At 40.6% G+C, this 17,612-nt stretch overlaps 1 protein-coding gene and 1 long non-coding RNA gene across 5 annotated transcripts in view; one reads left to right on the top strand and one right to left on the bottom strand.

The window, feature by feature from the left end:
* The window catches only part of Sorcs1 (sortilin related VPS10 domain containing receptor 1), a 513,824-nt gene that overhangs the window by 110,002 nt on the left and 386,210 nt on the right, over window positions 1–17,612 (bottom strand). For all 4 annotated transcript variants that reach the window (XM_027407047.2, XM_035441778.1, XM_027407045.2 and 1 more), the window contains exons 7-9: window positions 10,401–10,519; window positions 7,613–7,702; window positions 1,697–1,876 (exon numbers count right to left, since the gene is read on the bottom strand). In XM_027407047.2, coding sequence (XP_027262848.1) covers window positions 1,697–1,876; window positions 7,613–7,702; window positions 10,401–10,519 — 389 coding nt within the window. The remainder of the gene's footprint in view (window positions 1–1,696; window positions 1,877–7,612; window positions 7,703–10,400; window positions 10,520–17,612) is intronic.
* Window positions 1,598–9,119, top strand: LOC118238521. Its single transcript, XR_004768961.1, has 2 exons — window positions 1,598–2,024; window positions 8,460–9,119. It is a non-coding gene; the product is annotated as an uncharacterized LOC118238521 (long non-coding RNA).

The following is a 17,612-nucleotide window of genomic DNA, read 5'->3' as shown; positions in this document are numbered from 1 at the left end:
TGCTTCTTGTGAATCCCTGATCTCAACAAAATGGCAACTTCTTTATGAACGCATATGTCTGAATCCATTCAGACTTTTTTTCCAGATAGAGTATAGGTCTGTTACTACATTTCTCTAACCCTGAATATGTCATTTAATACCTAATTCTAACCCATTCTGAATTCATCATCATACATCCAGACTGACCAGAAAATGTAATTCATCCCCAAAGTGTAGCTTGTTTTCTATCTAGTGTGCCTTTGAAGACAATTCAGCCCTGAAGAAGACTAATTCTTCATACTCCTCCTGCAGCCATCAGTTTCTAGTAGCTCCTCAGCAAACAGTGGGACTCTGCAGGCCCTTCCCTTATCCATGCTAAGATTTTCTCTGGCTTGATATTATGGATGTCTCATGCATGCAGTAAACATCCACTGTGAGTTCCTGCGAACAACTCTCCTGCCATGTCCAGAAAACACTGTTTACCTATAATCATCCACTGCTGCTTAAACTTTTTTCTTCTTGTCACCTCCTCAGTGACAAGCACTGAGCCTTGGGAGGAAAGTGTGAGAATAGTAAGTCTGTTTGCTAAAGAAACCAAGTAATATACTATATTCTATAGGAAATATATTAATCCAGTGACAAATCTCTTACATTTCTATAAAGTAGACATCTTTGTACCCAGAGTAATACCACTGCAGTTCATACCAGTGATAGATAATAGATAATGGAACCTTTGGTACTGATTTCATTATAACTTATTGATCCAACTTAGATGATTTTACTTGGAATATTGGTTATTAGAAAAGCAAAGAGCCACAGTGCCCCCAAGGGAAGTTGGGTAAGCTCTGTTTTGCTGTGCTTTTCTGTTCATTTAGTTTTCCAGGATTTGGTTTAAAAAAAAATCTCATGAAAATTATCTCATGCATTGGGCATTGGGAGGTGGGACACTAGCCATCTGAGGTTATCAAGTTGGGGATGTCTTTCAAGGCCAACAGGATGCATTCTCATAGCATACAAAGATGTCCCATCCATGTCACTTCAGAGTCAGATAAGAGAGTACTGCCCACTGATTCATCATACAAAACCCTGTCAGCTATTCAAAATTGTATTGAAATATCATATCATATATAAAATATTCTATGGTATGTAGACCAATATTATGCAATTGTGGGATTTCCTACCCAGACACTTTCCAGATTCTCTGGAGCTGCTGATTCCAACAGAATCAAAGACCACCCCCCCCATGGAAGGCCTCACCCTGCCTGGGGAGCAGAGAGAGTATGGGATAGGTTGATAGGTAGGGTGTTAGTTGGGGGGGTGGTAGGGGTGGAGGGGAGGGAAAGGGAACTGGTATTGACATGTAAAACAATCTTGAGCTGGGCGTTGGTGGAGCACACCTTTAATCCCAGCACTTGGGAGGCAGAGGCAGGCGGATCTCTGTGGGTTCGAGACCAGCCTGGTCTACAAGAGCTAGTTCCAGGACAGCCTTGAAAGCCACAGAGAAACCCTGTCTTGAAAAAAATACTTGTTTCTAATTCAAATAAAAAATTGAAAAAAAAATCCTACGGGTTGAAAACTAAACAACAAGAAGTCTTTCCTTCTCTCAGGTGGAGGGACCTTGTCCAAGGATCAGCATTAGAAAGATCAAGTGACACATATTTCACCAGTTAGTCATTGTGCTGCTGTCCTCCAGAACCACATATGCTTGGTGACATACCTCATAGAGGTCGATCATGACATTGCCTTCGGGGCCTCTGCTACTCTGCACATTCTCCAAGGCCAGGGTGAAGTAGACACCACGGGTGTCTGAGATGTAAAGGTTGTATGTGTCATTCTGGTTCCATTCTTGAACTGCTGCAAACACTTGGTTCTCATCTGTGCTGATGACATGCATGTCCTGAAGAAAAACACAAGGAAGTGAAGAGGGAAGAAGGGTTTTATGCATTAGCCTGGCATGCATTCAGAGAAAGTGGACAATGAAGAGCTCTGTGAAATGCACAGGGAGAGACAGCAAAGGCTTCCTTTCACACATATGAACGAGATAGGTAAGTGTTAATTTTCTCGGTCATCTTGGGGTGAAAAATTGCAGCCATGACAAAATGAGATAGAAGGATGTATAAACATCTAAATGTAATTTGGTTGCTTTATTAGACAACTTGATGTCAGTGTTCTTGAATATGTATGGATTTGGAGAACCAGTCATTTTATGAATTGTCAAGTTCAAGCACTTGTAGCTCAGAAGACTTACAGAAGGCAAACATAAGGACAATCTTCAGTCCTTGATAGGTTAGGGTTGATAGGTAGGGTGTTAGTTGGGGGGTGGTAGGGGTGGAGGGGAGGGAAAGGGAACTGGGATTGACACGTAAAACAATCTTGAGCCGGGCATTGGTGGAGCACACCTTTAATCCCAGCACTTGGGAGGCAGAGGCAGGTGGATCTGACTCTGCAGATAAAGAAGCCAGACAAGCCCTGGATTTGCCTGTGGTCTGCAGACTAGCAGCACTGGTACTGCTGACAAACTCCTAGACAAATAGAAAGAACCTCAGACCCTACTCACTGAATCACTGAGGTCCCTCTATGAGTAATATGCACATTAAAGTTTGACAAGCACTACCAAGTTTCAGCAACACCCTGAAATTCCCCAAGGGAAACAAAGTTTCCACCAGAAAAATCCCAAAGCATTAATGTTTGTATGAGTAATTAATTTAAGGATTGGCTACTAATCCAATATTTTCCTCTGCTAAGTTCTCTAAGAAAACTACAAGAGATGAAGGAGCCATCATTAAGGGTGATGCTCCCAAACTCCAAGGTTACCAAATGTAGAAACAAAGTGACCAACACATGGAGGCCTTGTCCTCTATCCTCTGACAAGAATTCCAAATCCTTCATTCCCCATTCTGGACTCTTGCCACTGTCTACCCCTATTCTAAACTGGCTGTCACCAGCCAAAATCAATGTTTCCTTCAGGGAAGCCTGTTGGGCTGCTTTTAAATTCTGTGGCCAAAGGAGTCTACAGAGAATAAATTCCAAGTAACTCAGGGTAAAGCTGTTAAGAAATAAGACGGCCCAAAATAAACAGAGGAGCTCATAAATACATGGCAAAAGAATAAGATAGAAATGCCCTTGGCTTTTGTGTAATGCAAAACTCAAATTTACCCAAACTGACACTTAAGATCTTCCCTGGTAATGCTCCCAACCCAAATCATTCAGTGTAGCTTGAGTCACAGTTCTGTCCTCAAGTTCTCATAACCTGAGTTCGGTCTGGGCTTGTGACATAGTCACCTGAAGGGAACTTCATGCTCAGGTGTTCTATCTGTGACCTCAAGATAACAAGAACATATCTTTCACTGGGCAGTGGAGATAAAACTAGCAAGTCTTAAATACCATAATAATGTTCACCACTTAAGGTATGTTTCATACACAGTGAGTGTTTCACTTAAGGGAGCCTGTCTATCCCTTATGCTGATTACAAAAGATCGACTTGGCATCTCTGCATTTTAAATATTTGAATATTCACTCAGCAGTATACTCAAGAAAATGTTCATCCAAATGTTTTTTGTCTGATGAAGGAAATTACCCTAAAATTCACTGGTTCATCCACGTGAAAAAACCTCCCATGTGTCCTAACTCATAATAGGATAGAAACCAAAATCTTTAAAATTGTTAAACACTTACCTCCTGTTTATGTTTCCTTCCCTCAAGTATGTTATAATCCTTGGTTTCTGTTGTTTCAAATGAAAGCTGAGCCTAGCACAGTCAATTCCCACCCCTGGGCTTCGGTGTGAATTTCTGCAACAGTGAACTTTTGATGGATGCACACAACAGATTTGAGAACATAATCTTGGGAGACTATCATCATACTTCTACAGTATCATACTTCATAATCCATTGTGTAGATTTGATACTTGTAGATAATAGCTAACATTAATTGTCAGCTTGACAAGAATTACACTGGAGACAAGGCTCTGGGAATACCTTAATTCTCCAGGTTGGGTTAAATGACTTGGGAAGACCCACCCTGAATGGGACTAGAACTAAGGGCTCTGTCCTGGACTGAATACACATAGGCAAGGTAGGAGAGCCCAGACATTCCTCTCCCTCTGCTTCCTTTAAGCAGATGCAACAGGATGAGCTGCTTCAAGCCCCTGCTGCAAGGATCCTAACCCTGAGTACCCTTGAACTGTGAGCCAAGATAAAGCCCTTTTTCTCTTCAGTTGCTTTTGTCAGCATATGTTATCACAGAAACAGGACAAGTAACTGATGCTGTATTGAAAATACAGCTCGTTTAAATGGCTTGAGCAGGGTCATTTAGAGAACTTGTCATATAATGCTAACAGGGTAAAATGACCATGTTTATAAGTTGCAAACCAACCTCCTTTTTACCTTTATGTAATTTCACTAAAGAGATTTTAAATAATGATGCTGGTCATAAAGATTTGATGCATTTCTAATTTATTTCACCTTTCATCAACCCCTTATTAAGAAAATGTGTTCTTACTGTTTTACTGATTCCCATGGTTCTAGAACTATTCAGACTCTTATTTGGAGTTCTACTGGAACACCTTGCAATGCCTAGGATACTAACATTGTTGGATTTTAATATATTTTTCAATGGGGGTGGAAGCATCTTTGTCAGAACCTTTAGCTCTTATTAGTGGTGGTGGTTTATTCATCTGGGTCTGTTAGTTTGATTATAAAATAAAATCATGCTACACAGTCAGCTCTATAACCAAGATAGCCTTGAAATAACTATATCACCTAAGCTGGCCTCAAACAGTTTTTCTTTTTTAGGTCAATTTTTATTTTACTTATGTATATGGATATGTGCATCTTTATCAGTATATACTGTGCACACATGTGGGAACCCTTTGAGGCCACAAGAGGGCTCAGATACCATGGAGCAAGGGCTAGAGATGGTCATAAGGTAACTTGATACAAGTGCTGGGAACCCAGCTCAGGTCCTCTGGAAGAGCAGCAGAAACTCTTAACTACTGAGCCATCTCTCCAGCTCCTGGACTCAAATTACTGATAACACTGCCTCTAGCTTCTAGAGGCTGGGGTTATTATTGGTTTCTTCCACCATGTATGGGGGAAACTATTGAATTAATGCTGAAATAGAGAGTTTGTTGCTCATAGGACTTTCATGGACCCTTGAATGTGACCTCCTGCTAGTCTCTAAGGGAGGCACATGGATTGAAGTTTACTTTCTTTTTAAACTTATTTGGCTACAGAACCAAATTTTTCCAATATATCCCTAAGGACATTTTTTCTGAGTGACAAATTGGGGTAAATATTGTTTTGAATCTAAGCTCTTTATTTTTTAAAAAATGAATAAAAGCAAAAGTAATAAACCCCAGATAGCTGAATTTTCTAAGCAGGTTAGTGATGGATCCAGGTCTGAAGTCAGGTCTCCTGTTATAAACTGAGCATCCTTTGTAACCCCCCTGCAACCTGGTACCCATCTATCTTCCAGTAGGAAGACAACTAGATCCATACTAATAATAATATTACCTTGCTTTTATAGAGTATCTGTCCTCCAAAACACTTGAGGCACTTTTCTATGTATTGCCTCATCTATCTCACTGGAGTTGCTAAGAATAGGCTCCAAGTGAGGGGAAGGAAGAACCATCACTGTGTCGCTCTAACAGGCCATGTACTCTTACTTGCAATGACAACATTTAACTATCACTTTTTGTTAAGTTTTCCTTCACTATTATTAATTGTTTACACACTGCCCAAGGCAACATTCTGATCTTTGAACATCTGATACAATGTCAGTAGGTGACTAACGATATTTGAACAGGAGAGAGCTGATGTGTCTCCATTCCTTGGGTCAGCACCAAGCTTTGCTGACCTGCAGGTGCAGCCCTGGTTCTGACAGAAGGCCATGTAACACAGCACCTTCACAGCAGCAGAACACTCCACCCACGCTGGGGCTTCTCTTTGAAGCTATAATGGGATTATAATGAAGCTTCTCTTTGCTTTACATAATAAACACCCACCTGGACCAAATAATCCCTTGTTTGTTACAGGAGTTTCCATTTCTGAAGTAACGAGCCAAATTAATCACTGCATTCTACCCTGAGAACTCGGATGGAGCTAAGTCCGAGCACAGGATCATCTGGGTGGCAGGTGCATGTGTGGCCTGTTGAGCTCCAAAGGAAACTTTGCCTTCTAGATTGTCTAGAGGCCCCTTCTGGGAGCTGCCAACACTGATCTTTGAGATGACTATGAACAAGCAGTGTACAATACCTGTCCCCCAGTCTCCAGCAGCCTAGCCACAAAGCCTCTCCGATTTAAACTACCATTTCTAGGGACCCTGGACCAAGGAGGGCTTTCCCCTTTCTCCACGTTTTGACAGCACAACAAATTGGGTGGGTTGGAGAACATGCTAAGTTATAGCAATGGGAGTCCTTCATTGACTTGCCAGGGAATAAAATCATAAAATATAGCTATCATGGATGTCAGAAAAGTTGGGTTCTAACCTTGCCTGTGTGGAAAATAGAATTCGGTTTTGGCTGTGATCATTCTGCTAAAAACGTGCTGCCTGAAGATCGAGCATGTGATGGAAGATTGGAATTTGCTGTCCCCTGATTTGGGCTCAGTTTTGCAAGCATCTCGAACCAGGGCAACTCACTGCATCAACTCAAAAGCTGGTTCTTAAATGTAAAAACCTTCCAAGTTGTCTTCTTCACATTTTGGTGAATGAATCACACACAATTCATTTCAGTACTCAGCCGGGGGAGGGTACTCCTTCCCCCACCCTGAATTTATGTCTCCCTCTGGACCCTTCCTAGGAGACTATCATGGACAATTTTAACAATTCTCAGCCTTCCTCTCACACTTGCGTTTCACTAAAGGACGAGACTGTGCTCAAAATAAATTTCATCATACTCTTTGTTCACCACAAAATTCCAAAATTTCAGTTATAATTCTATTTATTTCAATGCAATCACTTTCTTCCCCCCTCCCCCAACACATATACATCTCATTGGCTCTAAAATTAAGCCACAATAGACAACATTTGGGTCATTTCAACACAGAAACCATGAGACTAATAGTCGTTTTTTTGAAAGGCTGCATCATCTGTTTTCCACTAGGTGGCACTACATATTAACACAGCTTTTCAGTTTGTGTGAGGATGCTAGGAATGAGGGTCTCTCACTACTGTTCTCCACTGTTTTCAAAAGGGAATACATAGAGAAGGCAGAACACTCAGCTGTTCCCTAGGTCTCTGAAGATAACCAGTTTTCCAACTCCCACTGAGAACAACTGCCATGCTATAACATAAAGTTAACTTTTTTTTTTTCTGTGATCAATTAAAAGCAAAACACACTGTTCAGGAATATTTAATATTGAAAGGCAAAAACAGGGGTATGATTAATTTATCCAGATGTCTATTCAGGAAGAATTCCAAAGGAAGAAAAAAATCAGAGGTAAAGAGAATAGGGAAAGGACCCACAGAGTAAGGGAGACCGAATTACCACAGGGGAATTGGGAAGTCTAGCTGCAGAAGCGGGGCTGATGAAGCAAGGGACCCATTAGTGGAGGCTGGCAATGGCCCTGAGAGTGTGGTGGAGGCAGAGAGCAGCTGAGGGGAGAGCAGAGGAAACTGCAGCCCAGTGTGCTGTACCTTGGGCAATGCGTACTTCGGGAGCTTCATTTGCGCAAACGTGCTTCTTCGGTAGGACACGTAGTAGTGTGGTCTTCCTCCGGATGTCAGCTGGATCACAGACACAAGGTGGTGAGAGGAGCAACAGTCACATAGAACAGCTTCCTGAATGAAGTGGGTAGCTGCCACACAGCATCAAAGATGCCTAGCAAGGACAACTACCAACGGCTGGTATTCACCAGAAAAGCAGCTTACTCACTGTGGAGGTGTGCTCAGAAGCCCAGCATTTAACAGACAAAAATGTAATCTGCAAATGTGCAGTGTGGGTTTCCAGAGATGCTCAGTGGTACCCACAGTGCAGCTCCCAACCATCTAAAACTCCACCTCGAAGGGACCTGATTTCCTCTCAGGCATGTGTTGCACAGAGGTGAGAGCAGGGAAGGAAAAACACTGACACACGAAAGGAAGAGTGTGTGTGTGTGTGTGTGTGTGTGTGTGTGTGTGTGTGTGTGTGTGTAAATCTATACATGTATCTAGATATACCCCATATATAAATATATCATATATACCATGTTCTTCCCAAGGCTAGAAGCCTCAGGAGATACTAACTCACTGTCTTTCAGCAGTCTAGTCCTTAAGTCCATGCCTTACAAATGACCATGTTGGGCTGGAGGGTAATAGCCCAGGTTCAACATTGGAAAGAAACCTTCTCTCCACACAGAGTTACTGTTTGAGGCCATTGCACTGATACCTAAGAGTATGTCAAAGCTTGTTAGCAGAAAGTCACTTCAGGTTTGAGTTCCAAATTAATTCTAGGTCTCCATATTTTGGAAGAAAACCATGGCAACTGGCACTGTTTTGTCCAAAGCAGGTCAATGGATCCTGAAGGGGTTGCAGGACAGGAAGAAGTGTTGTTTCCATCCAGACTTGAATGCTGCTCTAAAAGGCACCTCTGACAGTGTGTTTCTCCTTAGAGCAAATTGTGACTTATGTAAGTATCTGCGGTTTGAATGTCACTGGAGTTTGCATACTTGGAATGTCAACATGGCTTGTGGTAAATGATCATCAGACACAGCGGAGTGATTTGAAAAAGAGACTCTTCAGAGTTGTGTGTGGAAGCGATGGGTTACAGGAGGCTATTCATATAATTCTAAATATAAATTCTGGCTTTGATTTCTATGTCAGATATGTGCATTATAAACTGTTGCCAGGAGCCAGAGAAAGATTTCCTGACAGCATTAACAGTAGAGAAATGAATGGGACAGGAATACCACATGCAATTATTTGGATGTCACATGAAATTATCAGAGTGGTCATTACATACTTCTCCAAGAAAAATGAACTGGGATGACCATTTCCCTGATAAGAAGATATGGATATAGCTTAATGACCAGGGTTTATTTGGGGAAACACATAAATGGAAATGTGTATCACTTGTGAAACATTTCAAAATTACCAAGGCTGATGCTGTGCAGTTTTCTTTCAATGAACAGGATTAGATACCATCAAATAAACTCGTGTCTAGAACGTACCCCAACTGTAGTATGTGTGTATACCACTATATATTATAGAAATACATTTATACTATGATGGGGAATGTACTGTGTATGTTCATCTTATTGATTATTGAATAATGTACTTGTTTGGCCAATGAGACAGCAAGTTAGATAGGACTAGGAGTCAAAGAGGATTCTGGAAAATGTAGTAGATAAGTGGTGATCCAGACAGGAAGTGACATAGCAAGAAAACTCATATTTAAGCAAGGAGAAATAGGAAGTGTCCCCTTTTCCCCTTTGCTTCCTCCAGGGGCGGGATGTGAGCCACCGGCAAGAGAGGGTGCCAGCAAAAGGCATCCTCTATAAGATAAGTCTTATAAAATATATAGATTTATGATAATTAAGACTGAGCTAACAGATGAGGAATCCTAGTCATTGGCCAAGCAGCATTTGAACCTAATACAAGTGTCTGTGTATTAATTTGGGCCCTAACTCGGGCAGGTGGCTGGCGTAAAGCGCACATGTGGCAGTGGGGCTCGGCGGCTTTTGGTGGAAAGATTTATCATAACAATACTATATGATGTATACACTTAATTAGCTGTGATGCATATATTTGTATGTGTATTTAGCAATTACCTTTTCCATTCTTCCCCTGGAAAGACACAACATGATTTTTAGATGAATTGACAACACAGAACTTTTCCTGAAGAGCTGAAGAGGCAGTACATGGTTACTGCCTATCTCTTGCTACTACTCATGATGCTTTCATGTTCTTAGGAGAAGAAATGATCTATGCCATGTTTCCCTGGGAACCACAGTGCTTCCTGACCATACCAGGGGATCATTCTTAGTTGGCTGCCGCCCAGTTCCAACTCTATCCACCCTCAATTGCCCTTTCACATTCTCTTATTTTAAAGTAATACTGAGGAGGGGGCTGAAGGGATGACCATTTCCCTGATCAGAAGAAATGGACATAGCTTCCCAGTTCACTTAATGACCAGGGTTTATTTGGGGAAACATAAATGGAAATGAGTATCACTCCTGGGTCAGCACAGCACTTTTTAGATAGGTTGGTAAATTCCTACAGACATAATAAACAGTCAGTGAGCCCCCTCCTCCCTCCTACCTTCCTCTCCTCTCTTTCCTTCGCCCCCACCCTCTTCCACCTTCTCCCTGCTCTTTGTCCTTTTTGTCCTCCCTTTCCGATCCATTTCTTTCTTCCCTTTGAGGGTGTGCAGGCAGGCAGAAAGGGCTGTAACACGACAGAGACTAGAAATGCTTTCAGCAAATGAACAGAAGTAGAGTTTTCTTACCTGAACAAACACATAATCATCCTGAACAATCAGAGAGTCAGGGTCAATGTAGCCCGGGAAAGGCTTATTTTTGTTGGCATCTGTGCAGTTTTGCATCCTGCAAGTTAGGTATTGTGAGTCTGTAAATGAAGAAGAGAGAAGCTTCAGAGCCAAAGTACATTTCCCTTGGAATCTTGAAGTGTTTCGAGCAAGCCTCGAAGTCTCTCCAAGTGCTCATTCAGGATCAGGCTACCATTCAAATTGCCACACTACGATTTTACTATGTTGCTACCAGAACCATGCTCTCCTGGTATGTCTACCAAGTCTTGTAATCCTACATACCAAATTCTTCTTCAGCTTTTCTCTTCTACACTCCAAAGGAAAGATTTTCAAAAACCAACAATAAGACTTGTGATTTTTATAACCATATTTTCATCTTTACTAGAATTTTCCTCCGTGCTTTGATCTTTGGCTGAGAAGCAGGGGAACACACTTGCATGCAGTATTTTCAAATCTCAGGTGGATGCTCCGCTGGAATGAATACCATGATCATTAGTAAGATGGGGGTGCTTTCTCCTGGATTGGAAATGAAACAGGATAACAACATCTCCAACTCAAACCCTTTGTTTTTAGAGGTGCGCAAATTGAAATCTAAGTTTTCAGTTGAGAATGCAGAGTGGCCAATAAACAGAACATTGTCATGATGACTCAGGTCAGTTCATTCTCTATTGCTGGACAGATGTTGTACTGGAGAGTCTCTGGTCTCTATGAAATCCTTTTATGCCTGTATTTACTTAAAATATCATATTAAAACATAAAACCACACTGGAAAACATGCAAACCCTCCTCTGGCCACCATACCTACAAGCCTCTCCTGATTACCTAACTCTCTCTCTTACTCTCACTTACTCTGCCCATGGGTTTTCTCATCTCCCAATTTATGTTAATAAGCATGTGCAACCTCCCATGGTGTTAAAGAATTTCTACCCACACCCCTTCCTTCCCAGAGAATTTTACGAATTACCAATTTATCAAGTTACCATTTCTCCTTTGAGAAGAATTCTACCAACTTACCAATGAAGTTCTCAATTTCAGCCCACTGCTGCTTCTGAAGACCTTCCATGATTATCCCTGAATAAAATTTAGAAGCTATACCAATAATACCTCACATATGTTTCTATATACTGCATTAGTTAGAATATAATCTCCATGAAGACATGGTGTATGTGTGTGTTTTCCTCTCTGTTATACCCCTAATTCCTAATACTAATCTTGGCACACTATATACAAAAATGGGAATATTATTTTAAACACATCTGCTTGTTTGAATGTGTGCTTTTGTATGAAGGTTAGGTTAATTTACTCACTTTTGGTGCTTATAGACTTTTTTCTGAAATGAAATATGAGAACTTGATCATTGGCAGGAATTGGGGATGGTCAACAGTGTGCTAAGATTGACACAGGGTTCGTGAAAGACTTCCCTTGAAATTAGCAAAAAACATCGACATATGAGAAACGTGGGTGTTCCTGAACTCTGCAGGAAAGGTCAACAGAGGGCAGTATACACATTTGGACCTGCTGACCCTTGACTGATTTAGCTGTTAACAGACTCAGTAAATGATGAAACTAGAGTTCTACTTCCAACCTTCCTTCAGTAGATGGCCTTATGCCAGCATAGGACAGCTCTCCAGTCTGAAGTACAATTGAATTAAATGACCCACACCTATCCTTTCCATCTCTTTTTTTTAGACATCCCATAGTTCCATTTTTAGTACAAATTAAGATATCTCTCCTTAAAACAATCTTTGATACTGTCTTTTTCCAAATTCTTTACCTCACAAACTCACAGCCCTCTAGACCATTTTGCAGCCTTTAAGTGTCTCAATATTTTTTTAAAGGTTGCCTGGTGCTAAAGAGGAAAAGAAGGTTTCTTTCTATGAAATCTGGGCTTTGGTTCTAGCCGTTGCCATGTACCAGGTGCATAGCTCAGAAAAAATGGCTTCTTCATCTCCAAAATTGCATCCTTCAGCTATTAAGCCATGATAACGATATCAGCCATTTAATCTACTAGTTACTGCACAAAATTGATTAAGGTGTAATTGAAAAATAAACATGATACATGTTTTGAAATCTAAACCTCTATAAATGTCAATTATTAGTATGAGTCATCATTTTCTTGACTTGCTTTTGTCGCCCCCCCTTCCAGGGATAGAGTTAATTAGTGGAACACAATGAGTCATTTGAAAGATGGGTAAAGCTGACCTTTGTTATGCCAATAAGATGCCAGTGGGAGGTTATAAACATATTCTGCCACATGCCATTCTCTTCTATTTGCTGGAAAAGCCAACACTGCATTTGCTGCATCATTCTTCCTCTAGGTGATTTATAAGCTCCTACATGTGAGGACTAATCCTGATGAGTCCACTCAGGGTCTTCCTAATCCCCTTCACATTGTTAGTTTAGAACAGGACATTTAAATCTTGTACTCCTAAATGAGAGCTGAAGGGCAGTACCAGAGATACAGAAAGGGGCTTCTCTACCTCTGCACTAAATGGTCTCAATTTGATGCACACAGACAATTCTAGTTGTCTTCTTATCTAAAGGAGCCATGGGTAGAGTCAAACTTACTTAATGATTGTGACCAGACTGAAAGAACCTGGTCCCTGAAGACATCATCAAGCTATTGAGTGTGCTGAGTCCACCATTGTCTTATTGCCGCTATGTGAGGCAATGAATAAAGAATCCTGGCTAAAGGGAATTGAATTGAATGTAAAGATTAGAGTTTCCTGGACTTCTAAAGAGAAACATAACTTCCACTGTGATGCCAGAGCTGACACTTACTGAGGACTCCTGGGTGTGTAAGCTGTACTGTTTTGTTTATAATAGTGGCTAGTCATATTCTTTAAGATCACTATCTCCTCCTCCAAAATGCTGAGCAAACATCACATAGAAAATATGAAAATATACACAGTATCTATAGGTCATTTTTGTATAAACTATAAATCTGAGAGACTGGAGAAGAAAACAAAGGAGCATTTGTAAAGGCCTAGAGCAGTGGTTCTCAGCCTTCCTAAAGCTTTGATCCTTTAATACAGTTCCTCATGTTGTGCTGCGCAACCATAAAATTATTCTATTTGCTACTTCATAACTGTAATTTCGCTACTGCTATGAATTATAATGTAAATATATATGTTTTTCCAAGAGTCTTAGGAGACCCCTGTGAAAGATCATTCAACCCCCCCAGGTTGAAAACCATTGGCCTGTAAGCCAGACATTCTAATGGATGTTAAGAAATATGTAGTAAAGTTAATGCTCACAACACTCAGATGACGATCTGACTTTGAGTCAGAGAGAAAAAGTCGTGGTTTATAGAACTGCAGCACATGCGGGAACATTGATTTGGTTTGCTTGACTCCAACTTTGCTTCACTTTTATTTCACTATGTTACAAGAAAATCTCCATAAGTGTGGGGTTGACTTTTATGAACTAGACTTTGGCTTCTTCTCCTTAAGTATCATAGAGTACATGCAAACACAAAATGAATGCACTCATAAATTCATGCTCTTCTACAGTACTTTGCATGTGTCGAAAAAGGCATAAAATAATGTCCTTGGAATTCAGGCTCATTTCTAAGGATTTCATTTAAGGAAATCAGGACATATAGGAAGACTTGGTCACTCAAGTATGTATTTCAGAGTGTTTAATAAGGGCTACCAAGGTGGCTCCACAGATAAAGGGAGCCACCTGCAAATCTAGAAACCCGATTAAGATGCCTGGAAGCACACAAAGGCAGAAGGAGATAACTGAATCCACAGAATTGCCCTCTGGCATCCACGTGTGCCATTGGTACAAGGACCTCCTACCATTGATTTTTAAGGCTTAAAGAGTTTTAAAAGTGTTTGTGTGTGTGTGTCTCTGTGCATGCTTGCATATGAGTGTGTGAGTGTATGTGTGTGTGTGTGTGTGTGTGTGTGTGTGTGTGTGTGTGTGTGTGTGTGTGTGTGTGTGTGTGTTCAAGTGAGAATGACCAAGGAGGTCAAAAGAGAAAGTTGGATCCCTGGAGTTAGAGTTGCATGTGGCAGTGAGCCTCCTGTACCTGAGTCTAGGAACCAAATGCTGGTTCTTTGCAATAGCAGCAAGTGCTCTTAACAGCTGAGCCATTTTCTGCAGCCCCAGGAATGTTTAATGATATCTTAATAAATAGTTGAAACAGAAAGAGAATAAGTAGATTGTGAAATATTCAACATTAAATTCTTGCTTCCATGAGGAATACTTAAACTATATATGATAAAAACAAGTTGCCAACATATAATATTTGGTAATTTTTTGGATTTGAAAACCATCCTTTGGTTATAAAATGCTCAAACTAGAAGAGACTATGTAGAGAGTCCAATTCTGAATCATCTTGCTAACTTCACTCTTCCTAAAGTTATTCCCAAGTAAAAATCTTTAAAAATAGGATAGCACATATTAAGGAATGGACCCACTTTTTGGCAAGTTGTATATATAGATATCAATTTCTCTGTGCCTGAGCAGGAAAGTGAATAAAACATACATGAGATGTCAACAGTCATAGCAAGGCAGTCAGTGAAAGAATCAGACACTGGGGAGTCAAATTGCTGATCCAGCACTTTTCACCAGGGTGAGTGGGGAGTCACAGAGGGCTTGAGAGACAAGCCATTTCGACAGACACCTCTGAGCATTCTGGTTCCTTCCACTTTCTGATTCTGTTTACTCTGGTTTTTCTGTACAGGAAGCCTATCTTTGAGCTGAGAATTACAATGTATTTAATTTAGTAACAAGAGTAAAGCCTCAAAATTAGTTCTTTATTTCTACTCAGGATGGCTAAAAGTGAAATTTACAAGCTGAAGGGAAGTGATCAGTTTTGAGCTGCTGGCCTCGTGAAGTTTTCAGTTTGCTCCCTTTCTCCTTCTAATGGAAACAGAAAGAAATTGGCTGTGGTTCATAATGAGGGACCAATCACTCTTATTCCCCTTGAGGTTTTCTGTAATAGCATTAAATATGATGAACTCCTTCCATATTCTGTTCTGGTGAATGTGTGATACGATTCCATAGGAAGCCTCCTGTAATTTGGCATTAATTAATGTCAATTAATGTATGCAACTGCTAGATGTTAGAATTAATTTCATTACCTCTCTCACACAGATGTTTTTCTTGCCACAGGTAATTAGGATACACCACTGTTCTTTTCAAATATCCTCACTCTGCAGCAGCTGCTGTGTGGAATAATGTGCTCCCCACCCACTGCCAATCTGTGCTGGTACAGAGAGGCGATACTGCTTTGAAAAGCCAGGCTCTGCATCAAGGAATGGAAAGTTAAGTGTAGGCCAAGGACTCTCGTCTTAGCCCTGGAAGCTCTAACGCATATCATGGCAATAGACACTATACATGACAAAGCAGATCCTGGTTCTCTGATAGGGGATGTCCTCCTGTATGCTCTGTATCCATGTTTATCTTACTGGTTGCTGAATAAATGCTAATTGGCCAGTAGCCAGGCAGGAAGTATGGGCAGGGCTACCAGATTAAGATAATTTTGGGGAAAAAGATGAGGAGAGGAGTCACTAGAGAGAGAAACCATGTAGCTACCAGGAAAACATGATACCGGGCATTCTCTGGTAAGCGAAGACCATGTGAAAATAAGTTGATTAATAGAAAGGGGTTAATAATTAGGAGAGATAGCCAAATAAGAAGTCTGAGCCATTGAACAAACAGTTTATTTGTTTGTTTTTTGGTTTTGATTTTTTGAGACAGGGTTTCTCTGTGTAGCTTTGTAGACCAGGCTGGCCTTGAACTCACAGAGATTCACCTGCCTCTGCCTCCCAAGTGCTGGGACTAAAGGCTTGTGCCACCAATGCCCAGCTGACCAAACAACCAAACAGTGTGTGTGTGTGTGTGTGTGTGTGTGTGTGTGTGTGTGTGTGTGTATTTGGGGCTAAAGGGCTGTGGAACCTGGCAGGAAAGGAACTTTGTCTTCAGTTCTGCCCTTTTGTCTGGTGCTTAAAGATTGTGCTCAGGTAACATGAGCTGTACTTGTTATTTAAAACTTCACTCTTTAATCACCAGTATTCTTTACTGTTTCTGAAATAACCACCTGTAAAAATAAAAGCAACACAAATTTGTGTTTTTGAGGCAGTTTTTCCCTTCATATTCAGTTTGGGGTTTGTTTTTACTATTTCTTTTTTCTTGCAGTTGGCATTGTTTTTCCTCCATACGGGAACATGAGATATTCCATAGTGAGGCATCCTATTACTTGACTTCTAAATCTATTGTAATCAAAGAAGCACTGTATTGGGGTATAATTGCAGTAAACTATGATATAAATTACAGACCCTACCTGAGATAAAGCACACACTCATGCTCAATTATTTTCAGTAAAGAAATAGAGAATGGACAAGAGAGAAAGCATGGTCTCTTCATTAAGTATTGGGAGAAGTGGACATTCAAATTTAGAAAGACAAAGTCAGATTTTTATCTCATATCATATATAAATATCAACTTGAAATTGATTAAAGATTTTAATGTTAGTCCTGAAACAGTAAAACTACTAGAAGAAATTACAGGGAATATTTCATGCCATTGGTGTGGGCAAAGATTTCAGAGTAGTGGCCCCCAAAGCACAGGCTACCAAAACCAAAGCAACCATGGTATAGTAAGAAACCAGAAAGCATCCATATGATAGAAAAAGCAATGACTACAGTGAGAAATCAGCAAAAGGCTAAAAGAAATATTTGCAAACCACACATCTGCACACATCTGATAGAGTGAATACCCAAATTCTGTAGAAATGTCACTTTGGTAAATAGTCAAAAGAGAGGCATTAACGAAGACTCCTGTTTAGCTCACTTTCTCCTTTTTATATAGTATGGGATTCTAGTCAAGTGTCAACCAAAGTGGCCCAGTTTTAAACATCAGTATTACTGTCTGTGGGTTTGAGATTCCAAAAGTCAACAACAGGGCCAGTCTCTCTCTCTCTCTCTCTCTCTCTCTCTCTCTCTCTCTCTCTCTCTCTCTCTCTCTCTCCCTCTCCCTCCCTCCGGCTTATAAATCTGGTATAAGGTTTCAATTATTGCTCTACCATCATGTCAACCTTTCTGCTACCATGATCCCCACCATGATGATCATGAACTCACCCCCAGCAACAGGGCTACACATTTTAATCCTTTCAAAACAGTTCCACCAGCAAGGGGTAAGCATTCAAATTATATGAGCCTA

This window comes from Cricetulus griseus, chromosome 3, assembly GCF_003668045.3.
Source record: "Cricetulus griseus strain 17A/GY chromosome 3, alternate assembly CriGri-PICRH-1.0, whole genome shotgun sequence".
Taxonomy (NCBI): Eukaryota; Metazoa; Chordata; class Mammalia; order Rodentia; family Cricetidae; genus Cricetulus; species Cricetulus griseus.
The sequence above is the reverse complement of the archived record's forward strand: the minus strand, read 5'-3'. Positions and strand labels throughout refer to the sequence as shown.